The sequence below is a fragment of the Oxyura jamaicensis genome, chromosome 4, assembly GCF_011077185.1.
Source record: "Oxyura jamaicensis isolate SHBP4307 breed ruddy duck chromosome 4, BPBGC_Ojam_1.0, whole genome shotgun sequence".
Lineage (NCBI taxonomy): Eukaryota > Metazoa > Chordata > Aves > Anseriformes > Anatidae > Oxyura > Oxyura jamaicensis.
The window spans coordinates 93255086-93282998 of record NC_048896.1 but is presented as its reverse complement, the minus strand read 5'-3'; the positions used below and the strand labels follow the sequence as shown (position 1 = coordinate 93282998).

The 27913-nt window shown below is 47.7% G+C and overlaps 1 protein-coding gene across 4 annotated transcripts in view; it reads left to right on the top strand.

The window, feature by feature from the left end:
• SMOX (spermine oxidase) overlaps positions 1 to 16258 on the top strand; it is a 48352-nt gene extending 32094 nt beyond the window's left edge. For all 4 annotated transcript variants that reach the window (XM_035324533.1, XM_035324535.1, XM_035324534.1 and 1 more), the window contains exons 4-7: positions 5782 to 5955; positions 8269 to 8968; positions 14471 to 14631; positions 15795 to 16258. In XM_035324533.1, coding sequence (XP_035180424.1) covers positions 5782 to 5955; positions 8269 to 8968; positions 14471 to 14631; positions 15795 to 15932 — 1173 coding nt within the window. In that variant the 3' untranslated portion in view covers positions 15933 to 16258. The remainder of the gene's footprint in view (positions 1 to 5781; positions 5956 to 8268; positions 8969 to 14470; positions 14632 to 15794) is intronic.
• Positions 16259 to 27913: the final 11655 nt, after the last annotated feature.

Below are 27913 nucleotides of genomic sequence, written 5' to 3'. Positions count from 1 at the left end.
AATCACTGTAGCCTGCAAAGAATTATGAAGAACTGAATGTGAAGTAGGAATGTGGATTTCTTCGCTTGGAAAGACTTCTAATACTGTGTGTCCTGGGGCTCTGATCTGGAATCCATGATGAGATGACATAGAATTATTTCAGTTTTGGAGAGGAGGAGTAGGAATTTCTAAGAAACCCATTATGGAAATAATTTTAAAAAATGGAATTCAGCATGGAATTATTTAGGAATTCAACATGGAAGGTAGTTCTTTCTGGATAAATGCAGGTGGAGGTTATTCATCTGAACAACGTTTTCACATTACTGAATCAAAACCAGAACCACAGCAAGCTGGAAAAAAAGACAGCTAAGACATGTGGAGCAAGATTAACAGAAAATAAGAGTAGAAGAAAGAGGAAATAAGTGAAAATACTGCAGTGAACAGCATTACATACGTAAATGGACCATCACCAACTTCATGCAGTGCTCAGTGATCCTGACTTCAAGATGATAAGAAAACCTCCAGCAAAGGGAAGGTGTCAGAGGCAGGCAGGCTCTGATAGAAGAGAATACAAAGATGAGAGCTACTTAGCTTTGAGATACAGCCGATAAGATAAAGGCTGTAACAAGGTGCCAGTGTTTTAAAAATGATTAATTTGGTAAATCTACCCTTCCTTTTAAAGCAAGAGAAAGGGGACAGCCAGTGACATGAGAGAACAACACATTAAAAGTTAATCTTCTTTACGCAACACGTAATTAGCTTATCATTGCCACAGGGTATCTTTATCGTTAGGAGACAGAAAAGGATTTCACATTTATGGATTGTAAAAATGTCTACAGCTACTCTACAATGAAAAAAAAAATGTAGGGGACAGCTTAAGCCAAGAAGAGGACATCAGCCAGCCTCTAATTGCTGTTGCTGGGGAGGTGCTTTCTCTGTAATCCATCAAAGTGTGTTGGAATTTCTTGTGGGGCAGCTTACAGTTTTGTTTAGCTTCTTGTCCCAGCCTCTTTAGGGTGTCAGATTGGCCAATCTTTAGTGATTTAAGACAGTAGACTGTTTGTTCTTCCCTCCTCTGTTTAGGAAAAGTGGGAATTAAGGTGGTCTATGTGATCTCCTGAAAAACACCAATTAAAAAGACTGTATGAAGTGCAAGTGCTGCAGTGGGTTGGAAGACAGTAACATGTGCAGTAGGCATGCAGCTTTGGGAACCTTTTCCTCTGGCATAAATTGCAAAGAATGTTTCTGTTTACATGTGCTGAGTCAGCCTGGTGCATTTCTATTTTTTTTTCTCTTCCACCCCAGCTTTTTTTTTTTTTTTTTTTAAGAGTCCATTTCCATTCCATTATTATTATTATTGTTATTGTTGGTAGAAATTTGGTCTTCAGTTCTGTCTCTCTGCATTTTTGAGGTGGGATTTTTGGTGTTACAACATCATGAAGCTGTCCAGCATAAACATCCATTTTACAGATCACGCTGCCGTGAGGTCAGGCTCCTTCTCTGCTGCGTAGGAACTCCCAGCTCCTTCTCAGAGCCTTGGGGCAGCCGGCTGCTAGCAGCCCCAATATCATCTTGTGTCATATCTCAGCCTGCATCTCCCGTAGAAGAGGCTTAGATAGCGAAGGCTGTGACACAAACTGCCCTGACTTGAAAAGAGAGGAAAAAAAAAAGCAACAAACACACGATGCATGTAAAGCCTAATCAGGGACTGGCATTAACAGTGGAAAATATAGTCCTGAATGAACAGGGGCTAAATTTGTCACAGGTTCAAGTGCCTGCCTTCCCCTGCACAGCTGGCTCACTTCCCATGCACTCACTGCTCTCCTCTCGCTGCAGCTGCTGCCATGTGCTTGGCCCCTAGCCTATGCCTCCAGCTCTGCTTCTTCACCTGCATTTCCCTTGTCCCAGTTATCTTGTCATTCGGCCACCCAATTCAGAGAATGCAAAGTGCAGAGCATCTCCCTTGAGTGTTTCACTTGCGTTATGTGGAGTTGCTGAGGCTGGAGGTGAGGTCTGTCCCTCTGTACGCTGAATTCAGTTCCCCTGCTGTGAAAGGCCGAGCACCCCATTACCACTCAGCTTTGCCTCACCAGTTCATTTGGAGAGTCCTTACTCTTTTCCAGGCACTTATCCAATCTTTTTTTGGCTGGCTTCTGCTTCTCTACAAGTTTTGCTTCTTTTTGTTTGCAGTAGCCTGGATTTTAATAGCCGTGGGGATGCCTCACAGAAGCCTTTATTTGGTTACAAGGAAGCTGAGCAGGCTTCGTTTCTATAGCAGAAAGTTCCCTGTGAGAGGCTGCCTTAAGTGAGAAGCTGAATCGAGGTCAGTCAAGACCTATCATGAGCTTGTGACCACGCTGACCTGAATCCTCCAACATGAGAGCACTGGCAAAAATGAGCCTCCAGTCCTGCAGAGCAGCTCCCTGGATTTCCAACCACAGTGAGAAAAGGCATCGAGCCTGCTGTTGGCAGAACAGTTCTCCAGTCGCTGTTGTTTTGAGATTATCCTTCAGAGACCTTGTACTGTGCAGGGCCAGCACTGCTCAGGGTCATCCTCGGTCCATTTGGTCACACCTCAAAGGAAGGGACAAAACCTGTGGAAGGTGGTTCCTCAGGGTGTGTTGTCCCCATGCCATGTGTTTGTAATCTTCCCACCTTTCTCTCCACTCCTGCTAGGGTAATTTGGGGATCCTGGGGCTGAGAGGCATTTAGGACTCTGCTTATACCACGTCTGTGTGACCCACAAAGAAAAGGGACAGGAACGTGGCCACTGAGGGCTGTGTCTGCAGCTGGGAAATGTAAATGGGGCCAGCCCATCTCAGCATTGCCCTTCTGTCACTGCTAAGTCCTCATTTTCCTCTGCAAACAGGTATTTATGGCCAACTCCCAGATACTTCTGAGAGGTGGGAGGGGGGTGGTGAGTTTGGCTAGTTAAATGCAGGTGAAAAATCACCGCTCCCAAGGGTTTCACAGCATACTGGCTGGCCTGGTTTAGAAACCATGCCTCTTTTTACTGAGGCTCTCCAGTAAGGCCACAGTCCCTAAAGGCCTGTTTTTACAGGAACCCTCCCTTTAACAATCAGCTAATTAATGGCCTCGTTATCTGTCAGCTTTCTCCTGTGTGCTGCAGGGTTTCTGTGGGAGGGCTGGAGCCAAGGAACCACGAAGAATTCCCCCCTTCTGGCCCCCCACCCTGTGCTGGGCTTTGTGCCATCCCCGATTAAAGTCCAGGCGCTGGACGGGGTGAAACAAGCCCAAAGGGCCACCGAGTCACCGGTTCCTCCCTGCCCTTCTATTGCACCGACAGATGTCTGGCCTAGTAACAGCACGGACCTATCTCCGTCAAGGTATTTTTTACTGACCGGGGATTAAGTCACTCGAGTTTTTAAGCCAAGCAAGAAAAAGACAATGCTATGGATCGTCACCGGCGCTGACAGGAAGGAGCGTGGCCTGGGATGTGCTTTCCTGACCTCCTTGGGTTCGGAGAAGCTTCTTTATTTAGATTTGTGCTTCCTAAGGGACTGCCTCTTCCTGTGATAGATGAGCACGTAGGTAGTAAACACGTGGAGGTGGAAGCCTGTAGGTAATGGGGAGGACATCTCGGGGGAGCCCACGTTTCCTTCACGGACCCCTGTTGTGGATGCCCCAGAGCTGGTCAGAAAGAAGTCAGAAAAGTCAAAGTGGATCCATTTTAGGATTATAACCTTTCAGTTGGCTTTAAATCATGATTACCTGTTTGCTGATTGATGGGATGATAGCAAAGGCTTGATGTTCACAGCACAGGGATCGGGGTCTTTCTGCTCTTTTCTCTGTAGGGCAATGGAGAATCCAGTGGTTCATAAAAACATACCCATGGCTCGCTTATCCTTCTGGCCAAGTGGAAGCTGGGCTTTAACACAGCTTTGCTTGTCTTGTGAATGCGTTATCTGCTTAGAGAGTGCAATCGGCTTAGGAAGCTGAGCTGTGTTGTGCTGATGCAAGGTCTGTGCAGCTTGTGCTTGCTGGAAGTGGTCTGGGCCTTGGAAATCAGAAGACTTGAGAACCACGGGATGCTGAAACTGCCAAATTGCTTTTGGCGTTGTGAGATGGAGAAGACGCCATTTCCCTTCCTTTGCTGGAAGCCTGAATTTCGTAAGGGAATTGGCCTCCACCTTTCTTACCTGGAAATCTCCTCGGAAAGGCTCCATGTCCAAGTCAGCATCTGCAAGTCTCGCATGTCTTCAGCAGTTTCACTCATTCTTCCTCTGATTTCTTCTCTTCTGCTCTTTCAGTTTATTTTCCCTTTTGTCCCTCTTTCACTTATTTTCTTCTTTCATTTTCTTCTTGTCCCTTGCTTATCCTCATCTGCTCTCTTTCCTCCTTTCACTCACAGACCTGCTTTCTCCTGCTCCCACTGCTCCTGTGCATTTTCTCCCAGTACCTTCCCTTCCTCATCGTCCTTCCGGTTTGCCTCCTCAAATTCACTTTACTTCTAAAACCCCAGAGAAAATCAGGCTTCTGGGGGGCATTGTGATGGGAGTAAATTAAAACACTGTTCATTAGCCACATCGAGAGAAAATTAGAAGCTCTAAGAGACTTTGGAGCAGTGCTAGCCTCCTACCAGGCATTTATATTCAAGTTGAAGTCCTCAGTACGCCTAAATTATCTGTCCCCCCCAAAAAAGATCATAAATTTTAGTCAAACCATCTTTGATAGGAAAAACTATCCGAGCAGGAATCTTGCCTCTCTATTTGTAAGAGAACTGCACGCCCTGTTGCATGATACTGAGGAAAAGGTGACTCATTTTGGGGCAAACAAGTTATTAACGGCGTGAGTTGCACTTCTGGGAGGTATCTTTTAAAAGCTTTGCTCTGTTAAAAGATTCCTTTGAGTTTTTACGTGGAAATGAAGAGCCATGATTCAACTGTAGGCTCTTCTGGGAATCCTGCAGGCTCAAGCACTGACTTACTCCAGACAGCCACAAGCAGATGGCCAAGGTGGATAGCTGTTTGCTTGCTTTTAAACAGCTGATATAGTGGAAAACAGGGGCTTAAAAATGTTAGGATCTCCTGCAAAGAACATTGTCAGGAAGGGATCTTTTTGCAGGTCCTGCTCAGGCTGACGAGTAGGGGCTACTGTTTGTTTCCCATGGATCTGAGCCTGTCTTGTGCTCGTCAAGTGAAATGATGATTTTGCATACAAAACTCCTTTTCTGAGTGTGTGTTTGTTACTTCCTATTTTTGGGGGGACAGCAGAAAGCTAAATATGAAACTGATTTCCCCCAACCTGGTAGATTCCTGGGCGTTATCGTGAAACAGTTGGGTGATAACAGAAATAACACCTAGCAAATCCAGTCCGTCTCCGTAGAGGTGCTCTGCAGCCTGCACTTGCCTGGCTTGCTGCTCCAGCTGCAACATCTAAACAGCTGGCTGAATAACAGGCTTTCGCTACGGAAAATAGCAGGACTTCCTCAGTTGGTCTTCTGCAAGTGATAGAACGGACACACTTAAATTAATATGAACTTAATAGCAGCTTATATAATGACTTAATGGTGAATAGACTGTTGCAGAGGTGAGTGAGGGTGATTGATTATATTAGCCTGGAGGGAAGTCTTGTTTTCTTCCTTCTGACCAGCATAGCTGTGGATGCAGCTAGACATGGTGTTGGAGCAGAGGGCACAAGAAGCTGCTAAAACTGATCTCTGAGGTTGACAAGGGAAGGCGACCCGAACTTGCTGGTTTGGGATGGAGGAAAAACCATCCTGCTCGGGGCTTGGCTTCTGCTATGAGTCACGTTGTCCACCTCCTGTCCTGTCTTTTGCAGGTCTATAACCTGACTCAGGAGTTCTTCCAACGAGGTAAACCAGTCAATGCTGAGAGCCAGAATAGCGTGGGCGTCTTTACACGGGACGTGGTCCGCAAGCGTGTCAAGGCCGATCCGGATGACACAGAGGCCGTCAAGAGGCTGAAACTAGCCATGATCCAGCAGTACCTTAAGGTGTGTGTGCATGTCCTTGCTTATTTGTTTTTACTAAGGGCAGACAAATCTTCAACCTCAGACACCTGGCAAAGCCTTCACTGAGGAACTGCCTATCACTGAGGAATTGCTTTCTGGGGGCTCTTGCTGCTGGGGCAGTTCCTGCTTGTGTCGTCAACTTCTCCTCTTGAGGCATATGCTAAGACTGGGGGCTGTAGGAATAATGCATTCACTGTTTTTTTTCTTGTCTTAAACTTCCAGTTTTCTAATTAGAAGGGGATTTGCTAGGCCCTGTTAAATTTTCTAGTGTGATTTAAGGTTTTCTTATCAACTGAAGCTACTCAGCTTGTTCTAGTAATGCAGTCTTGTGCTTTACACCTGGGACTTCTTGATCCTGCCTGAGTATCTTTTACCCTCTTCTGCCTCTGCCCATATCTCAGACACCAGAAAAAAATGTAGCTTCAACACTAGTAATTTGTTGAAGAAATCCCTGGAAAGCATTTTTGAAAGTAAAGCAATAAAGTCAAAGGTAGCTTGTATAAACCCATGTCCTAATCATCTTTCCTCACGGCTTCCCTAGTTCTTTTTATCTCCTTGATGCCTTGGCCTAAATGAGATCTATGTGGGATGAGGACTTAATGCTGCATCAAGCACTCCACGAGTAAAGTGTAACAGTCCTTCCTGTTTCAATTATAATGACTTAAAGGCTTATGAAATGAGGCAGGGGAGCTAAGTGGCACTCTGTGACATGGGTAAGCGCGTGGTAGTCGCTGTTTACAGGTGGGAAGCTGAAACACAGATAAAGACCTAAAGAGTCTCAAGCAGGAGGTCTGTGATAAAACTGGGGTTTGATCTCTCAGAATCCTAACCCAAGAGCTTGTCTACCAGGGCATCTCCAGAGCTGCCATACAGAGGCTGGTTATTTCTTGTGTTATCCCTGTAACGTTCCCCATGCAGCTGATGTTAGCCATTTGATATGCCTCTGTTTTTTTTTTTTTTTTTTTTTTTTCTGGTGGTTATTTCTGTGGTGGCTACAGGTTGCTACAGCCAGAGACTTTTCTGCAACTCTTACAAATCCCTTCTCATGTGTAAATACCTGAGAGCAACAAAGCTGCTGATACTTAAGGCTATCAGATCAGAGTAGCTGAGAGAGGGGGGATTAACTGCTACCTCTGATGAAGTACAGTCTTGGTAGTTGCATGTTTTTCTCCCTCTTAACTGTTTTTCAGTTTTCCTTCATGGTTGAAATAACCCCCAGCCATCAGGAGCAGCCTTTGAATTGCTTTGTACATCTTTGACCTTTTCCTAAAAAGCAGCCTGACTGGTTTGCATGATGTCTTAGCTCAGCATGGAGATTCCTGCCTTGCATCGGGGTGCTCCACAAGGAGAGGGTCTGGGCTTGCCAGGCTTCCAAACACTGTCATGAAAGCATGAAAAGGTCTGGAAAATTGGCCAAAGAGTAAGGCATGGGACTGTAATGTTCCCTTTGCCTAAAATGCTTAAAGGATTACAGTGTGAGAATCATTGTGACGGGTGACTTCAAGATTTTACCATCATTTTGTCTCATATATCAGTACTGTCACTGGAAACTTACCATGAGACAGACCAAACTTTCTGCCTTTGTTCCAGGGATTGGTGCAAGCTGCATCTCTGCCTGATGCTCTTGCTAGCACTACCCTACAGGTCCTGGATCTCAAGTTTTGATAATCACACCAAGTGCATCAAATGCGGGCATCTCACCTCTTGGCATTTCTCTTTTCTGTCTCCTTCGGTTCCTTCTGTGTTGGGTCCTGCCACCTCCTGCAGATAGTTAGCTTGCTGATTGCCGACTGTTTGACAGCATGTTGAGAGCTGCAGACAGCAGAAAGAGCTGCCAAAAGTTTTTCATGGCCCCTCCTGGGAACATTTATTGACACTGGGAAGAGCATCCGATTATCAGAGCTCCAGCTTCTGTTGTAGGAGCACCAGGCAGCAAGTCCCTGGCCAGGGCTCAGGGTTTTTAGATGCTAGGATTCAGTCAGAACTGTAACCCCCTACCATCAGGAACAGATACATCATCTCCGAACGGTGGCTGATGGAACCACAGCCAGCGCAACCAAGGCTGATGCAGCGTGTGACCATAACAAAGTGGTTTCTCTGATTGGAAGCAAGGCTAAGCAGTAGATTTCGTCAGGTCTTGCGAAACACTTCTTTGCTAGCAATAATAAGGTGGTTTAAGAGGGGGATTCAGGATTCCCAGTGCGTCCGCTCTTTGCCCTTGCAATGTTGAGCTGTGGCAGAACGACCCTGTGGGTTGCTGTGTGGCAATGTCGCTTCTGTCTTGCTTTTCCTTAGGTAGAGAGTTGCGAGAGCAGCTCCCACAGCATGGACGAAGTCTCGCTCAGCGAATTTGGGGAATGGACCGAAATCCCCGGGGCTCACCACATCATTCCTTGCGGTTTCATTAAAATCGTGGAGATTTTGGCCCGCTCCATTCCCGAGTCCGTCATTCAGCTCCGCAAGCCGGTCAAGTGCATCCACTGGAACCAGTCGGTCAGCAAGGAGATCGAGAGGGTGGCTGACCACAACAGTGACCTCCCCGAGGAGGACAAGGGCTCCGATGTCTTCGTAGAGTGCGAGGACTGTGAGTTCATCCCAGCCGACCACGTCATTGTGACTGTGTCCCTGGGAGTCTTGAAGAAACGCCACGAGAGCCTGTTTCACCCCCGCTTGCCCGAGGAGAAAGTGATGGCCATTGAGAAGCTAGGAATCAACACAACCGACAAGATTTTCCTGGAGTTTGAAGAGCCTTTCTGGAGTTCTGAATGCAACAGCATCCAGTTTGTCTGGGAAGATGAGGCGGAGAGCGAGAGCTTGACTTATCCCGAGGACCTGTGGTACAAGAAGATCTGCAGCTTCGATGTACTCTACCCACCGGAGCGGTATGGCCACGTGCTGAGTGGCTGGATCTGCGGAGAAGAGGCTTTGATCATGGAGAAGTGTGACGATGAAACTGTGGCGGAAACCTGCACCGAAATGCTACGGAAATTTACAGGTCAGCCGTGCTCTGGTTCGTGTGGTGAGTGGAGAAGAGAGGGAGAGTGGGGCTTGGGTGTTGAATAACCATTAGGAAAGAAGTGCACTAGAGGAATTTTTAGTTCTTTGGCATATTATGTCCCCTGTGAACGGGCCGGGCAAGTGCTTCTAGCATACCTCCTGCTTGGGTGTGCCTGGAAGCTATTTATACAGAGGAGCTGATAAACCAGCTCAGGAAGCGGTGGGCTGAAGTGCTCGAGGATCCCACATCCTCTGCTTTATTGAATCACAAATTATACGCGATTACAAGAGCAGTGTCCTCCAGATTAGATGCATTTTTTGCTATTCTAGGGACGAGTCCCGTGATTAACCTATTTATATCTGTCTGTCACTCGTGTAAGCCAAGTCTCAACACCCAGTGAGTTTCCAGCCTTACCTCTTGTCCACGGACCTCCAGTTAACTGAAGAAATTTGCCTTCACAAGTGTAGCTTCCCCCTGTGCTTACAGACCTTTTGCTGCTGACAATGCAGAGATCTAGAGAAAGGACCTGGAAGCTGAGGATTACCCACCTAACTGGCTACTGCCGGGAGAGGTTTTGCATTTTATTACTCTCTTTCGAAATCATAGGCTAGACTGCTTGTTCAAAAACCCTGTCACAGGGACCAAAACGGACTCCTTGCCTCGGTCTGCTCAGTGGTGCGTTTGTGGTGGGTGCTGAGCTCGTGGCTCCCCCACAGCCTGCAGTGAAGCGCGATGAATCAGTGTGTGCTGGACTCTGGGCAGCTCCTGCTTCCTGAGCTGTGTGTTTTCAGCAGCGTGAGTTATCCCCACGTTACGTTGCTGTAGCATGACACACACAAATTTGTTCCTCCTGACCCCAGCAGGCCAGCTGCTGCCCCACAGAGGCATGGCAGGAGGCCTTTCTCTTTAGGGCCAAGTATTTCTAGTGCTGACATCTCCCAGAGAGTATAAACAACCTCGCCTGTGGCAGCTTTCCTTGCTTAACCCCTTTTTTAAAAAACAAAACAACACCTCAATTTACCCGTGGGACTTTGGTATTTTTGAGTCTGTCTTAGCTTGGCAGATGGGAGTATGCTCTCCCTCTTCTTCTTGTGCTCCTTTGCTGTTGTTATTGTTTGCATGTGTTGGATGTCCCTCTCTTCCTCCTGGGATGGAAATATGCTGGCACTGGCTCATCGGTACGTGCTGCAGTTGCTGTTCCAGCTGATACCGCACCTGGTCACTGTCCATCAGACTCTTCAGCGGTGTGAGCTCTGTCTCAACCTTCTGCTGATCCCGGGTTATCTAACCCTGGAGAAATTCAGGCTGAAAAGTGCAATGAACATTTTGTTCGTGAGCTGAGAGACCCCCTCAGCTGCTTGAAACTGCAGGAAGAAAGCCTGGCCTCGGAGCACCCGTTGCACAGCATGACCTGCTCCACTTTCTGCTGAAAAATAAACTTGTTGGTTTGTGGAAAACCTTTTCACAAGTCTTCCAGGTTGGCCTTGCTAAGGTACCTGGGTTTATCCCATTACCCTTGCTCCCCTGTTTTCCTTAGGGACTTCACAGAAGAAGCAATACCTTGAGGCTGACGTGGGCCAGGTGCCAGGCAGCCTGAAATAACACAAGTGTCTGTACAGCAGGGAGCTCCTTTTCTTAGCAGATGATCATGGTTTGAAGTCCTCAAAGCAAACTGTTCTAGAAATGCCATCGGCAGTAGCTTTTTCCAGCAGTGTTTTTTTGGAGAGGGGAATAAAGTGACCTTTTATCTGTGATCCAACTCTAGTTATACCTGAAAATGACCAGGCCCCTCTGGTCCATGTAGCCCCACAAAACCCAGCTTTTAAAGTGCTTCCCATCACCCAACGCCATGTTAGTCAGCTAGCTCAGTTGGGAGACTTGTGTCCTGAGGATCCCAAGCTCGGTGGAAGGAGAGCCTCTTCCATGAGGTCGTTCAGGGCTCCCGCTCCTCACCTGCTGCTCTGGGACATCTGAAGAAGACTTTTCTGTACTGAATACAGAGAGGGCCTTATGTTCAGTAACGAAAAGAGGTTGTATGACTCTTTTAATGTTCACTTCACCTTTTGGAGCTTTTGTGTCTGGGCTTGAAAGCCCTTTGCACTCCGGTTAAGACTTTAGTAAGGTGGGTTCTCATCTGCAGCTATATTTTGCTGGCCCATTGCTCATGGAGGCCTCTCCACTGGCTTCAAAGGATGTTGGATGTGCCCTATGCTAAACCCATTCTTTTAGACCGAGTGCTATTTTATTCTGAGGATTTCTCTGTAAGAAGAGGTGATACACCTCTGTGACCTCAAATTTCACTCGCAGGTTGGTGCTGGGGCTTATCTGGCTCTGCTGTGAAAAGCTCTTGGGATTGTCCTAGCCTGAGAACCACTGACAATTACAGCTCTTCGCAACTGGATGGCTGAAAAGCCCAGCATCCCTGCAAATCTGATTAAACGGGATGCCTTCAGACAATTAGAAGTCTTGCTCTGGTTTCTTCGCTGGCTAAGCTCTGAGTGTGAGAAGCCAGAAGGCAGTAATTGCAGACCTGCTCCCTCTAAAGGGCTCACTGATCTGTCAAGCGGAGGCTGGAGACGCCCTGAGGAGTCCTGCCTGCCCTCCAGTCGCATCTAAATTTGGGTGTCTTAACTGATCAGTATGAGTTGATTGTATGATAATGCAGTTAATCATAATCAGTCCCATTACCAGTAAATCTATGTAGCCGCATCTCCCAGAGCTGAAAGACGAGGGGATTAGTTGGGGCACCTGGATTTATCTGCCGTAGCTTCACAAGAGGGGGTCAGCAGCATAATAACACGTGTCCTCTTATTTTAGTGAAACCTGAGGCCCTTTTTTAGGCATTTTGTCTCAGTTTGGACAGTGAATGTGTGCTCAGTTCTTACACGTTTCCCCATCTATATTGATTGTTGCTTCTATCTGTAGGCAAGGGCGCGTGTTTGTTTACCCATCCATTTAAACACAGATTGAGAAAGTCTGATTAAATATATTCCTTGAAAGAGTCTGGCCCTGCTGGTCTTTGTGGTTCATGTCTTGCAAACACGTTCACAATCAGAGCTTCTGTTGTGTGTTCCCGTGTGACCTTTAACCAAGGTCTTCCTATCTGGGTGCAACCGAAATGGAAAGTCTCTTCCTTTTTTTTGTCTTAGAAGCAGCTGGGTGAGAGCATGGCCAGTGTTATGGCCGTGGTCAGACATGACCAGATAACTTAACTGGTGTTCCTCAAGCTTTCCACCCCAAAAGTAATGAGCTCCTCATCTAAAAAAGCACATACATTCAGGATATAATCACGGTAGTTGCACAGGAGACACTTGCATCATGCTCTTGTGCTCTGATGTGCTGGAGAACCTCACGGGAGAACCTTCAGGGAGCTCAGGAGAGCTGGTATGTGTGCACCACGCAGCGTGGTGCTGGGGAAGGAGGCTGACTTCAGCTCTGGGAGCCGTACGGCTGCGTTATAATGCACCCAGGCTGCTCTGCCCATGCTCCATGTTGCTCTGCTTGTGCTGGGATGAGGTGGCCTTGTGGGGAATAACTCCCTGGTGGGAAGGCTGCTGTTTGCCTCCGTGTATACACGGACATCCATGAGATGCAAAGCTGTTGGTTTTACCAGCCTGAACGACTCCTGTATTAAATATTGATGGATTTATACAGTTGTTGGTTGGGTTGGTGACCCCACAAATGCTTTTGTTAACGAATTCCAATCTTTTAGATCTCCTTATCTGTCAAGCCATTGTCTCATTGCTTGTAACGCTGTGTGTTCCTACTGTTAATCATCTTCATATCAACATCTTACACGTTGACTCCTTTAGCGAATATTTTCCAGGTATCTTGGCAAGGGAACATAAGAACACGCGCTAGCTACAGAAGAGGCATCAACAGCTCACTGCAGAGACTCCTTTTATTTGAAAATACAGCGTGTGGTTGTTTTTTTTGTAGTGCAATGTGATGGATGACTGCCTAGGCCCTGCCTGGTGCTTTGTTGCCTAACGGCATTCATGGTGTGTTCTCCTGGGCTTTCCCACAGCTCTTAAAAATCAAACGCAGTAACTTATTTCCTTGACGGATCTGAGAGCTCCCTGTTCTCTGACTCCTTTGGGCTTTTCACTTCCATCCCAGGCATTCCTGCTTTGATCATTCTTGGAGGAGCGTCTTTTAGAGGCTTTGTTATGCTAAGTTCTTACTCCTGAAACAACATCCATTTGTAAGATGTGCTTTGTTTGTAGGGTGTATTTATTTGCTAGTCTGTGCCATGTTTTGATCTGTGGGTTAGTGGTCGGAAAGTGTTCGCAGTGTGCTCCAGCAGGCCATCCAGGTGCCTCTGCTGTCCCCAGTGTTATATTTCATAGCTCTCCTAGACACACCGTACTCCTAAAAAGCAGTAGCTGAACCAGGGAAATAACCTGCTCCTGATTTTAAGGGACGAAAGGCACAACTAATTCATTATAAACTAATAACTATAACTAATGTCATTATAAATCGTTATAAATCATTAGAGTCTCAGCTCTCCTACATGCAGAATTACTCTTCATTGCACTTCTCCATGGCCTGTCTCCCCGTTCTTCCCCTGCCAGGCCAGATATGATCATGGGACACCAACAAAATCTTGGTCAGTGACACTGAGACAGACTCAAACCAGCAGGAGGCTGTTCAAAGTATGACAATCCCAAATTTAAGTCTACCTGAGGCTCTTGAGGCAACAGCTGGTGGACTGCCTAGGCGACAACTCTTGGATCTCGTGTGCTGCCGTACTCTCTGGGATGGGGACAGTTGCTTATGATGCCACTATCATTGGTTCATTCAAGTGCCCCTCACTTCCAAGTCCTACATCCTGGTGGAAAACTTAGGGCTATCTAGAAACCCTTCTTCCAGCATCATAATCCTTCCCGTGCCATGAGCATTCCACAAAATGGTTCTGTTGGGTTTTACATTAATTTTGTGGGGTGGATAGGTAGCAGTTAGAGTGAGCAATACAACTTTTGAGAACTTTCTGACAGGTTTTCCCATGCATATTGAGGATTTGCCTTCTAACCTTACCTCTGCACCTTTTTGGAGGTGCACCTCTTATAGGACTACCTCAACATCCCAGTTAGACTGGGCACCCAGTTAGATACCTAAAATTAGGTGAGATGAATCACACACTTGGTCACCACCAGGCTCGCCAAGGTAAATGAGATGAGGAAACGCTTTGTATTTTCACCCAGAATGTGTCCAAGGTTCCCTGGAGCTCCCCAGTCTCTTAGGGACGTGTGTTTTAGCGGTCCCTCCCAAAATGGAAGGCTGCAGGTGAGATAACAGGAACTGAAAGGGATCCTACCTCTGTTATTTAGATACCCGGAGCTCAACAATAGAAAGGAGATCTGGTTTAGGGCCTCTTCCATGTAGCCTGCAGGCTCTGCCAGGATTTATTTCCAATGAATACATGCCACTCCACAACTTGCATTGATGTTTTCTATCGGATGTGGTCTCACTTTTTCTCTCCTTCTGCTTTCCGCCCAGGGAATCCAAACATTCCGAAACCTCGCCGGATCCTGCGGTCCTCCTGGGGCAGCAATCCCAACTTCCGTGGATCCTACTCCTACACCCAAGTTGGGTCTAGCGGGGCTGATGTAGAGAAACTCGCTAAGCCACTGCCTTATGCTGAGAGCTCCAAAACGACTGTAAGTATGGCCCAAATCAGCTCTGTGGCAAGAAGACTAACATGACACTGGGCAGTGGGTTTTCTGGGAGGCAGGTTGAAAGAGACAATCTCCAATAGTCTGTCTTCCATTTTTTTATCCCTCTTTTTTGCCCTTTGGACAAACGACGTATATAGGATTTTACCTCCTTAGTGACTGGAGGTCACTAAGGAATCCCAACACCTTAGGGATTCCCACCTCTCTCTCCGAAAGTATCAAGAGCTGGGCATCCACGTGGCTTTTGGAATCATGACCCCTGTGTTTAATGTACGTTGACTTACTGGCCAGTTCAAAATTCCTTAGGAAAGCACAGTTTATTCTGATTTAAGGCATACAGTGAATATTCAGCATTAAATACATGACCCCTGCTAATGGCTAGGTCTGACCGTTTTGGGGATGCATATTAGGAAATCCTTCTTTGTTGGCAGTAGAGTGTGAGGGAGCTCCAGTGCTTGGCTTAGGCAGCCAAACTCACCCTGTCGTTCAGGGCTTTGTGTCCAAATCCAGAGACAGTGGCTGACGATTATGCAGCCTCCAAGCAGCTGTCCAGTCCGTTTCCTCTACCCAAAGCCACCATGCAATTTTGTTCAGCATGGAAATCTGTTAAAATGGGTAGCCGGATCTTTAGGAATCTCTCTCAAGTTCTCAGGGAAGATCTAAAATCCCTGCCTCAAAAGTGAGTTAGGAGCAATTTCATCGAGCACCTAACCATTGATGTAAGAGATAAGGCACTGTCTCCCCCCCTGGGGTTCTGTCTCTCCTGAAGTAGCAGTCCTGAAAAATAAATCCTTAGTGCCTCAAGGGCTAATAACGTATGATTTGGGGGAGCAAAGAGAAGAAGAACAGAGAGTTTAGGTGCTCAGTGCCTCGTGCAGATGGGTTTGAGGTTATTGGAGCTAGGATGGTGCCGCAGCCCTGCCAAGAGCTCTGTGCAGGCGTGCCAAGGGTGAGCTTGACATTGGCAGACATGCTGTGCCTTCCCCGAGGTTCACCACGCCAGGATTTCAAGAACCAGCACTCCTGTGAACACCAGTGTCATCTCGTGGGGATGTGGGAGGGCACAGAAAGTTTTGTCTCCTTTTTTGCCTCACGTGTGCTTTCCAGTAAGCGCTGCTGAGCTTTCCCACTTTTCTTATCCTCTCCAGCCGATGCAGGTGATGTTTTCAGGGGAGGCCACTCACAGGAAGTATTATTCCACTACCCACGGTGCTGTGCTTTCTGGGCAGAGAGAGGCTGCTCACCTCATTGAGATGTACCAGGACCTCCTCCAGTGCCGGAGCTAAAAGGCCCCGTGTTTGCAACCACCACCAACTCCCGATTCCTTTTACAGGTGTGTGGAGGGGGTTCTTTTTTTTTATATATTTCAGTTCACAGTAGAACAGCCTTTATCTTTTCTATTAAAAAAAAAAGCCCTAACTGTTTAAAAACCTAGTCATCAATAGCTTCATTTCCATGTGCTGTATTGTTAACAGGGAAGGGTGCTCTTTTTGTCTGGTAAACTGTTTCTTTGTCATTTTAATTTTAACTGCACTTTCAGTGCCTATCATTTTTTTTTCCTTTCTGTATTGTAAGTGCCTTCTATACTAAAATAAATGTTGTAATAAAAAGACTGGGTGCTTTGGTAATTCCTGGAGACTCCGCTCAGTAAGTTATTACTCTTCTTTATATGCTCATATGTTATATATGTCATAAAAAAAGGGATTTTCTTCCTTTCTATGAAATTTGGAGTAGGAGGATCATGAGGTAGATCTGGATGCTGTCCGTACTCATTCATCTTACTCATTGTGTGTTGGAGGAATTGTGCCTTAGGGACGTAGTCATTTGCCTGTCCAGATAAGTGCTGAAATCCCCCTGCATCACCGCATATTTAACTCAGTGTGCCACCTGCCCATCAGCTGCTGCAGGCCCTTGTGCTTCAGGAAACCTTCCTGTAATTTTGTGGGGGAATCTGGGGGTGGTCTCACCTGTTACTTGTCCTTCACAAATTCTTGAACCACATTGTGGAAGGAATGTTCACACCTGTGTGCCAAGTAAAGTGCCAAGTGAAAGCCCCAAACTACCTTGGTAATGCAGATACAGCTGGAATATAATCTACAGCTGTAATCGTAATTTATCCAAGTGGGAAACACCACGCAAGCTGGTGTGGGAGTGTGGGCCAGAAGGAGGAGGATGAGAAGATGCATTCTTGAACTATCTGTGTGACGAAACTCCACGATTTGTTGGGCAGCAATACCCAAAACAGGTGAGGTTTCCATCCCCTGCCTCCAGAAAAGAGGGTCCCAAAGTCTAAATGGCAACACTGCTTTTAAAGAGCTCTCTCAGGGAGGTCATGGCCACTCCCACTAGTAAGGAATTGTGAAGGGATGTGAAAGCATGGCTCAGTCGTTTTATATCAGGATTAAAAAAAGTATTCCATGGAGCCTATCTGTAGTACCTGACACGGCCTTCAATTAAAACTCCTTAAATTCAATTATCTCTGATTTCCTCTTTGTCCAAACACACGCTGGGCAGCCATGGGTTATCCCTGCAGAGTTAAGACCTCAGGACACAGCCTCTCTTCAAGATGGGGAAGCTTAACTTTCCCTGCAGGGATGCTGCATCTCTCACGTCGATGGTTTTTACTCTGTCCAAGAGGAGGTGGCACCCCAGCACCTCTGATACACCATGAGTATCCCTGCGGGCCTTCCCTTTATGTTCGGACTGTACCCAGCTCTGTATAAATGTGCTCGGTTTGTCAAGAGTCATTCCTATATGAACTATTTCTACAGAAAAAAACAGAGGCTGGGAGACACAGTTTTAGGGTGACCCTTTGGGGACTGCCAGACCAGCCATGGTTTGAAGGCTGGTTGAATACATTTCCTTCCTTCCTTCACTCCTGGAAGCAGTTTCTGCTCCCTGCTGAACCATGAGAAGATGTGAACACCACTGCCAAGGACAAGGAATGCCTGGCAAGGGCTGGTTTTGAGCCTGCCAGCTTTCCTTGGGTGATCTGGAGAGCACATCTTATCTGAAGAGCTCCTCAGGTGGCGGCCGCTCTTGCACCGAGCAAGTCAAACTGCTTGAAAACGCACTCAGATATGCTTGAGAACAAAGGCTGGAAATAAAGCTGAGCAAAAAGGGGAATTTAATAAGAAAACGCACTGAAAATTAACTTGGCAAGAGCGACTTAGTACAAGCTTGTCCTGATGTGCACCACTTTGGGGAGACGACCAGGGTGAAATTACCGTCTGGGTAATAAACCTGCTTCCCCCTGGAGCCTTAAAATAATCACCTGTAGAGATCCTAACGGAGATAAACCATCCTGATGGCCCCGTGTCAGAAGTGCATTACACAGGCAGTGCTCTGGGTGGAAGAATCGCTCAGAGCTGGGGTTTTCCTGCTGCAACGACGTAATCTGGACCAAAGAGGCCTGCTTAGTGCAAAGTTAACGGGCCGGTGATAAACGAGAAACCATCTGCGTGCGGCGTTCAAGCAATCCCTCAGCCAGCTTAGCAGGAGGATTCGCCTTTGACCTAAATTGGCTTCCTGAAAAGAATCTTGCTGTTTGTTTTTAAAACGGGTTCTAGCTTTAGTCACTGAGGCATACGTGTGTGTGTGTGTTCATGTTTTGTTTCCCTCGAAGGGTTCTGTGACTGCGTGGGTAATTAATAGCTGGGACATATGTTTCTTTGTTAACCCGTAAGCCACGGGGCAGCGGAGCCGAATTGCAGCGAGTCCTGCAGAGGAGGTGGGTGCAGAGGCAGGGAACTTGCAGCTCATCGGGAGCTGCGGCTCTTGGGATCCCCCGAACCGTGTGGGTTTAGAGGGGAGGCTTTGGGCAGCTCGTGCTGGCTTCGGGGGGATGTTAGGATTCATGGTAGGTGTAGGGCAGCAGCTTGCTCTGAGAGTCCCATTTTGTCCTTCAGTGTCCCGGTGACACCTAAATCCTCGGGGGGCGTTTTCTTGCTAGGAGGCTTCCTGGCAGGAGGGCTGGAGGCTCAGGTTTCTGCTTTTGGAGCCTCCCACCAGGCACAGAGCTGTCCTTGCTGAACGGGTGGGTGTTTCACCCCAGTGACGTTTGGCTCTGCTCTCCCCAGGAGTAACAACTTCAAGGTCTTGTATACAATGAGTCCCTTTGTTAATGAGTCCATTAGTTGCCTTATGCTTTAATTGCACGTCCTCCAGCTTAAGCTGAGCACTCGTCCCCAGTCCAAGCAGCCCCTGAACTGTGCAGATGTGCGTCAAAACCAGCAAGCTTTTGTCTGGACTTCATGAAAAATGCCTTCTGGAACAATACATATATATTTATGTTCTCAAAGATATAAATCCTTTTCTTTTTAAAGTCAGCTGAGCAAAACGTAGACATCAGCATAGTTTTACGATGTCTAAACGGTGTTTTTTTTTTTTTTTTTTTTTTTTTTTTTTTCAAAAATAAAAAAAGTTTGCAGGATGAAGAGGACACGTGTTTAGCTGTTGCCTTATCTCCTTGCATTATCCATCTGTCTGGCCACTGGCCAAGGGCTCGAGCGAGGAGCGAAGTGATGAATGCGTCTGTTGTGGCATCCGTTGCCCCAGGGGAAGCATGCGTAGTCTCCTTGTGGTTTCCTACCAAGCATCTGGGGTGGGAGTCACGTTGCTCAACTGCAGCTATGTAGGAGTGGGACGTCCCGTTGATAAATGAGTTACGGGGGATCCTTCTACAGTCAGCAAAGAGAGGGAAAAGGAGGGAAAGAAAAAAAAACAACAACTCACTAAGATGGTAAGCCAGCTCATCCCAAGAGACAGTGGTATGGAGATGAAGCGCAACCCCTGCCTGCCCCACCGAACTCAGCACCAGGGATGCCTTCCTGGCTGTGCCGGAGTTGGGGAGGGTCACAGCAGGCTCTGGGATGCTTGTCCCCTTTTATCACAGGAGCAAAACTCTTTTTGTGATGTTTCGGAGTTGCAGGAGTTGTGCTGCAGGAAGGGCGAGCAGTGCTCTCGTACTGAAAGGAAGGAAAGGTGGAAAGTCTGTCCGGCTTCAGTCACTTGGCTTTTGCCAAGGATTATCCTCGAGGACCCAGGGCTGTGTTCCAGCGGCCCCACCACAATGGAAGCAGAGGAGAAAACGGAGTCCTTTGGGCTAAGACACTTGGAAAAGCCTCAGGACTGTTGCTTTCTCCTGTGGGTTCTTTCTCCTGGGATATCCAAGAAAAGCTGCGATGCTGGTAATCGGGGTTTCAAAGCCCCTTTCTGTGTGCAGACAACGTGATGACGGTGTCTTGATTTTGCTAAATAGGCACGTAAATAGGAAACAGTGATGGGTTGCAAGCCACATTCAGTGTCCCAGGACCCTGGCTTTTAATGAAGGGTTTTCTCTCCACACCTTGTTTCTCCTAGGACCGTGTGCCTTTTAGCTCTGGGGCCTGGTGCTCGATGTTCACTGGAAACGTGTTACTGGGCAGGTCGGTGAAGGAGGAGGGATGAAGGCTGAGGGATGAAGGCTGGGCTGAAGCTTCACACCTCCCAGCGAGGTGCTTTTCATGCTCCCTTCATACGGGGGCTTCTAATCCACGTCTGCTGTCCTCCTCAGGAAAATTTATCAGGGCGAGCCCACTTCGGCTCGTGTTTCTGCCCGAGACCCTAAATTTAGCAACTGTTTACCAAGAGCTGCTTAAAATTAGCAGCCTCCGCAGCAGCGAAGGCCGCCCTGAGGACGTGACGAGGAGAGGTGACCCTGACATCGCCGCGGGGCCCTGGGACTGCTGGTACGACCCCGCGCCCTGCTCTCCCTTCTCCATCCCCTGCTATGTCCCCAAAATGCTCATTGGTAGGATGAAAGTTGGTGGGACGAGGATATGGGCACCACAATGGTAAGAGCCACCCAATTTCCTAGAAATAATTAAAGAAAGCTCGTGCTGGTTGGGAAAGTGGAAGGGGAAGGCAGGGTGCTGGGAGAGGTGTCTCAGCACCCAACCCTGGCTGATGATGCCACGGGGATGTCCTGGCTGAGCCTTGCCCTCAGTAGCAAGAAATATTTTAGATTGAGAATGGCTAGAAAAGATGAAACGAGTCTTCAAAGCTTCTCCTGCACCAGAAGGGTGGTATTATGGGACAGCTCTTGGCGTGTGGCTTAACATCATCCCTCTTGCAAGTGCTGATGTGCACAGCCCGCGTAGTGTTACTGGGGGGGGGGGGGGGGTAGTGGTGCAATAGTGCAAACAGGGGGGTGTGGGGACCAGGAAACCACCCTGGTGCTGATTTGCACCAGCAAACAGACCCAAAACCTCTCGGGGAAAGGGGACTATGAACCCCAGGGGAGATACGGAGGATAAGAAGCAGGAATTAGGGGAATGGACAAGAAGAAGTAGGTAAGTGGGGAGAAGCCGGCTGCCCAGGCCAGGCTTGGAAATCACCTTGGAGTTATTGCCCAAAAACTGGACAAATTCAGCAAACCAGAAGCGTGGTGGATGCTGAAACTGCAAATGGCTCGGAGATGACCGAGATGCCCCCGGCTCTGAACCCTGGGGCTGGATATTTTCCTCCCGTGGCCATCCCTGGGGTCAGACCTTTGGGTCCTCGGCACCAGTAAGGGCGGCCTCCTGCAACAGGAGGGCAAACTGGTGAAATGTGGTTTTATGCTGCCATCTTGTGGCCCAGAAAGACTTCTCAAGCCATATTAAGAATTAATTGGTGTACAGATTATATACATATGCGTGCACATAGGTGTGAATGATGTTAAACGGGAGGAAACACAGATGTGGGCCAAGGAGCAGGTCGCTTCTCGGTGAGCTCTGCTCCTGGTCCGTGCAGCTGAAGGGCTCCACAGCCCGAGATACCCAGGGGTACTGAGATTCCCTGTATCAGGCAGGAGCTGTGGAGGTGGGTGGAATAAGCTGGGTCATTTTTAGTCTCTCGGAGCCCACCTGTGTGAGGTTTTGGGCCACGCTGCAGGTCCCCTGGGAGCCAGGTGCTGGTTTCGTGGTGTTTTGGGCAAGAGCAGCCTGGCACAAACCCTGCTCCGCACCATAGCATGGCCCTGGCAGCTGGCACACATGGGGACTTTGGCTGTCCCCTTGTAGAAGTAATCAAACAGTGATGTGAGTGCGAAAGCAGCAATAAAACAAATAATTTTGCATTGGTTTTCTCATGGGCATCGTGGCCCCGGCCAGGGCAGCTTCCAAGGGGCAATTTGCGAAGCATTTGGCAAACGAGCAGGGCCTAATGGAAAAGCAGCAGCTCAGGGAGGGATTCAGGGGCTGGAGGAATTGATTTACCAGGGGCAGAGATCGTGGAATAAATAAATTAGCTGAGCCGGCTGCGCATCACTTGGCTGGGCGGCCGGGGAGCTGAGCTGGTGAGCTGCCAGGAGGACGAGGGTGGGGAAGGGTTTGTGGCCCTCGTGGGTGGCACCTGGGGTGCAGGGGGTGACGGCAGGGCCAGGGGAGGGGGCAAGCAACGGGGTCGTGCCAGGCATCGGCGGTGCTCTGCTAAAAGCCACCAGTTGAGGGCCGTAAATCTCCAGGAAAACTTCAGTTTGGGGAAAATGAGTGCAAAAATCTCTCCTTCACAATCCGTGTGGATGTGCTTGTGTATAGGCAAGCGAGCTTCCAAATCCAAACTGGTGCATTCTCCCTGACCTGGGGATGTTCAGCCCCTCTGGGTAGTACCTGGATTTGCTCATGCTCATAAATACGCCCAGAAATCATTGCTTATTCCACCCTGCATTTTCTTGGTTTTCCCAGGATAAAACACACTGGTTTCCTTCTTACCAGCAAGCCCCTTTGGTCTCATCTCATTAAAAATATTTCATATCTCCTCATATCTTGCAGCACAGCTCTGGTCTTCACCCATAGGCCAGTGGCACGTGGGGTGCACTGTCACCCGTGTCCCGAGCACAGCATCCCTTCTGGATCCTTAAAATACCCCCTCGCAACAAACTGAGGTTTGATCCAGCTCTCTAATTTCTGCCGCCCTTTCAACTAAAACACCAATTTAATTCCCATGTAGCTGCCTTCTGGTGGGACTGCTGGGTGATTTTCCGTGGCCGTTTCATGGTGCTGAGCCCAAGGAAACCTTCCTGCTCTGACTTTTAAAGAGCGAAACTTTGCCATCCCCAAAGAATGGGAATATCAAGCCGCCTGCTGACACAATCGGCTCTAAATGGGCCAGGCTTTCAGCACAATCAGGATGGAGGAACAGCAGCTTTTTCCTGTAATGCCTTTTCAGTCGAGGATTAATTTTAGGCTCCCTGGATCACCTCCGCAGACAGCATGGCTGGCGTATTGTGTACGGCACCCTCCTAAATCCATCTCCTGCCCCGCACCTCACATCTGCAGGTGGAAAAGCTGGGTTTGAAATAATGCCCATCCTTCTCAAAGCCCCGCTTCATGGAAAAAAGTGCCGAGGTTTTCCCACCTTCACAGCTCTTGGCTAATCTGTGCGGAAATGGGAAGCGGTGGGGTGAGGAGAGAGCCAGGATGGGTACCGATGGGTCAGGTGCACGGGGTGGGTTTGGATAAAAAGCCCCTTAAATTATCTGGAGCAGGGTGCAGATTGCACTGCAGCTGAATTTTGTTTGCTTGAATTGAAAACTCTCGGTGTATATACACATAAATATATATGTGTATGCACACACCTTTGGTGAACGCACTCTTTATGTATAGGGAGAGAAAATTACGACTCTCCCTCCCAGGGATCTCCTACGCAGACACTGCCGATGCAGTTGACTGCAAAACGGCCGCACAACCCCGAGCTAATCAGCCTGGCTCTGAGCTAATTTCCCACCGAGATCCCTTCCCGAAGCTCTCCGGCCGTGTACTCGCCACCCTCCTTCCCGTCCCCTCGGCCTGTGGCAGTGTCATGTCCCTGCTATGCGCTGGCGTCACCACAGCCACGCCTGCTGCTCCAGGACAAAGATTTCCGCTGGGAAGTGCACGAGAGTGAAAGAAGGAGCCTTGCCGAGCCAAGCGAGGCTCGCTGATGCTTACCCCTGCTCTGAGGACATCTGGAATGTGTTCTTCAGGACCCAAAGCAACCCACCACCGTCCCTCCTGGGATGGTGCTGGAAGACGTGGGTCAGGGTGGATGCAGCCAGTCCATTGAGCAGTCCTAGGGGCTCAGAGAAGAGTTTTTCTCTGGGTGAGGAGAAAGAAAGAGACACTAACATGGCAGAGAAGGAGCAAGGACGTGATGCCGGGAGAGGGATCTCCAAGAGAGAGATGCTCTGAAGATGCTGGTTGTGGGATGTAAACGACACCGGGAAGTAACGCAAATTTTTGTGCCCCTGGAAGTGTTTGACAGGTCACTGCAATTCAAGTGGGAAATGCTCAGCCTTTTCTTTTCACCTGAAGGTAGCTGGCCGTGTCTTCTGCTCTGAAGAGTTTTCTTCTGCAGCATGTTCCTGACCCAGTGTTTAAGTATGGAGCCTATTTGCTCGGGAATATCGGTGTGTGGAGGAAGTATTTTATCAAAAAGTGGGATGGGGAGATACCCAAAGCTACTTTGTTATTTTGGCTAAAATATATATATATATATATATATATTTTTAAAAAAGATGAACATCTCCATCTTTGTCCTGCTGCTGCATCCCAATGTACTTTGCCTCCTGAGAGCAAGGAATGGCGTAGAGTTACCATGAACCAACATCCAGGATTTTGGACAAACACCCAGGGATTTTGTCTCCTGGGCTGGGACAGAGGAGAGCCTAAGACTACTCAAAATATAAAGGGCTATTTATATGAGCAGGAAAATATCAAGTCTTGCAAGTTTGGTGGTCACAGGGAAGAAGGAATGACACGACACACTTACTCCTGTGTTTGGGGGTTCTTGTTTAGGCAGGATATATTTCTGTAATATGTAATCAGGCCAAATTACAATGTAAGCAAGGTAAACATGGGGTTTGCAGGGCTCTCTTTTCTCCTTGGCTGAAATTTCTCCACTATTTTTCAGGACTTGATACAATTCCCTTTGAGTAGGGTGCCCAGCCCCACGTCCAGGCGGCTGCTGAAGCTCTCCAGGCTTTTCAACATCCTGAATGGCCAGATTTTGAGTATCTAGGAGAGCCCTGCCAGTAATTTTAGGTAAAAAGGTTAACCTCAGTTGTTAAATCTGAGTAGAGAAGGTGGGAAGCAGAAGGAAGGTTAAATGGCAGCGAGGTGACACCGGGTTTCATGGCTATGGCACGAGCTGTAGCCTTGCTCCTGCAGTGCCCTCAAAAGTACGTGCAAATGGGATGTTTTGTCTCCTGGGCTTGAGAATTCATGTCAGCTGGATGAGATAGGAACGCCCTCTCTTTCTGCAGTGTCCAGACGAGCCTGCCTGGCTGAGAGGCTTGGACATGGCTTTGCTTGGGTCAAAGCAAGCGGTGACACATTGCTTTCTGTGCCCTCGCAAATGGTTTCAGACATCAGTCTTGGCTTTGGCTTCTCCTTGGCACGCGGGGGAAGATTTGCATGGTCACAGTTCATAGGTTGCTGTTGTTTAAAATCTCTGGAATCAAAACCAAGGAAAGAAGGATTAAAGATAAACTCACTGCCCACTACACAGAGCTTGTCAGATTTGTGTAAATCAGTGTGGATCCACCAAATTATACATAACTCCTTCGGCTTTCCCCAGGTGTGGCCTGGAGGGACAGTCTGAGTGTTGTGGACACACTCGTAGGGATGCATTCACTAACTCTAATGTACCACAGCATCCCTGGAAATGGGTTCAGCACTTAGGCTTTGATAGCTTTAAGAAAAACAAACAAACAAACAAATAAACAAGCAGGAAAATGTTGATGTTTTGCACTGGAACACAAAGCAAAGTCTGGGACTTCATCCAAAGCCCATTAATGATAAAAGAAGACTCATGATGACATCAAGTTATGGGAGGTAGCTGGTTGCCAATTGCTCTGCATCATGTAGACACGTAGGAGCTAATTTAGTGATTATCTGCCTTCTGTAAAAAAACACTATTTCCATCTCAGTCCAGACGATTCTGATTTTCTTACATACGTTCCATACAGCTTCATATAAAACGTTCCTTCTGCTTTACTTAGCCCTTCATATTTGCTGGGCAAAGACCCTATTGACACAAGGACATAGAAGAAGAATTATTTATAGGGAGTATTTAAAGATGAGCCCCAGGTACAGAAATTGTTTCATTACAGAAGCTCACAGTAAAGCTCTCAATCCTGTTTCGGTATGGAAGGTGGAACACATAAAATATGAATATAAGCACATTAGAGATGTGTATAAACTGAGAGGTTCCTCCCATGCCATGCCATGGTCAACTGAGAAGAGCAATTGGAGAACATGGATGTCTTAAAAATGTGTGTTGGGTGTGCGAGTGGGATGAAAAGGAAAAAAGAAACTCTTGCAGTTTTGATTTTGGGGTAAAATGTAGATGGGGCAGGCATGCCAACCCTCTGGTTCTACAGACTTGACTGCAGACTGCAGAAGAAAAGCCCTGCCAGGAACTTCAAAAGTCCCTCACCTTGTCTCAGGAAGCCTTTCCTGGGAGTCCAGAGCATCTGGCCATCTGGAAGCAATTTAGATAGGAAGTGACAGACTCATTAAGGAAAGACCAAGGACTGGGATGTACGGAAGGCTTCACTTATATCCAAAAAGCCTTAAGGTGTGACTGGGGGAATTACAGGCCACCCTTCTTTACAATTGTCCTGGGGAAATTAGTTTGAAGTGATGTTTATAAGAAGGATAATGACATGTCAGGGAGATAGCTTACGACAGGAGAGCATGGACCCAAGAGCTCATGGAGAAGAAACAGTCTCCTGAAGGAGCTATGGAGCCACAGGATGAGCAGGGAACTCTTGCTGTGGTCCTACAGCTGTCCTAGGAGAAAGCAGACGGGGATTACATGGTCAGTTATGGCCAGAGGTCACAGTTTGGTGCTTAGTCCCAGCTGTGCTGTGCTGGTTAATGGGCTGCTACATGGCTTGGAAATAGAGGCAGATGAATCCGCTGATGGCACAGAACTGATGTAGGCAGTTGAAAGCAAGGAGGAGCTTCAGAGATGCTGAAACAAGCCAAGGGAATTAGCAATAACACAGCAGAGGAAATTAAGCACTGATAAAATGCAAGATAATGCAGAAGAGAGGAGAAAAAATTGAGCAAATCCTGCTCTGGACAGGATTCTCAGATAATCTCTGCCCGCCTGAGAGTGACACCTCGGTATCAGGACAGAAGGTTCAATACAAACCTCTTTTCACTCTATAATTGCAGTCAGGAAAGCAAACAAAACACCAAGATTTATAAATAGTAGGATGCTGACTAATACTGATAGCGCCTTCATGTAAAAATCAATGTGCAGTCTTCAAAGTCATGCGGGCGGTCGTGACTGGGACCCAGGACCTAGAGAAACCTGAGTCACAGGGAGAGACTGAAAAACATTTGCATTATTTACAGCACAAATTAGGGGTAATTTTGCAAAAGCATATGAAACAATACAGGCTGTTTCGTGCCACATGAGGCAGAAGACCACAGATGTGTTGGGACTTGCTCTTGTGTAGGTTGAAAATATAAATTCTGTGCCTGTCACCCCAAAACACCGGGTGCACGTTGGTGGCAGCACCTCCCTGGCTCTCCGTGTTTGCTTTGACCAAATGAGCTTTTTTAGACACTTTGTCATAAATGCTGGCCCTTTTCCAGAAAGCCAACCCCCTGGCAGCAACACATGTATGACAAATTTGACAGCTTCCCTGCACATTTTGAGCCATTTGGAGAGGGGCAAATAGACACCTTGCTGGCTATTTTTTATGCAGGCACTTACTGGTAGGTCTGCTCCCACCTCAGTTTTGGCCATTTGTGATTATTTTCCTTTCCTCACCTGTGATTTTGAGCTCACGAGTATGACCAAAATGTTAATTTTGATGTAATCAGGTGTACTCTCTAACATACCTGGGAGGGAACTCAACCCACTGGGTGAGTTTGGCTCAATCTGGTGGGTTTTTGTGTTGCCCCTGCCACATCAGGTATCCAGCAGGGCCTTCGGTGCCACGTCTGCCCTGTAGGACAACACGGGTTGTGCGGGCTACAGTGCAAAGAGGTCTCTGTTATTCTTGTAGGTAATGAGTTCCAGGTCATCAGTGTGGGTCTGTTGGGCGTATGGTGAGCTGGAGCAGGTGTCCTTGTGGTGGAGTTGAGAGTTAAATTGCATGTGGGTGAAGGGGATTTGGGAGGGAGAAGGTTTCAGAGGCTTTTTTTTTTTTTTTTCTTTTTCTTTTTAGGGTATTCTGACCACAATCAAGATTTTTAAAGGGTGTAGAGAAAGAGAGATAGAGAGATGCTGACGTGATTTGTAGCAC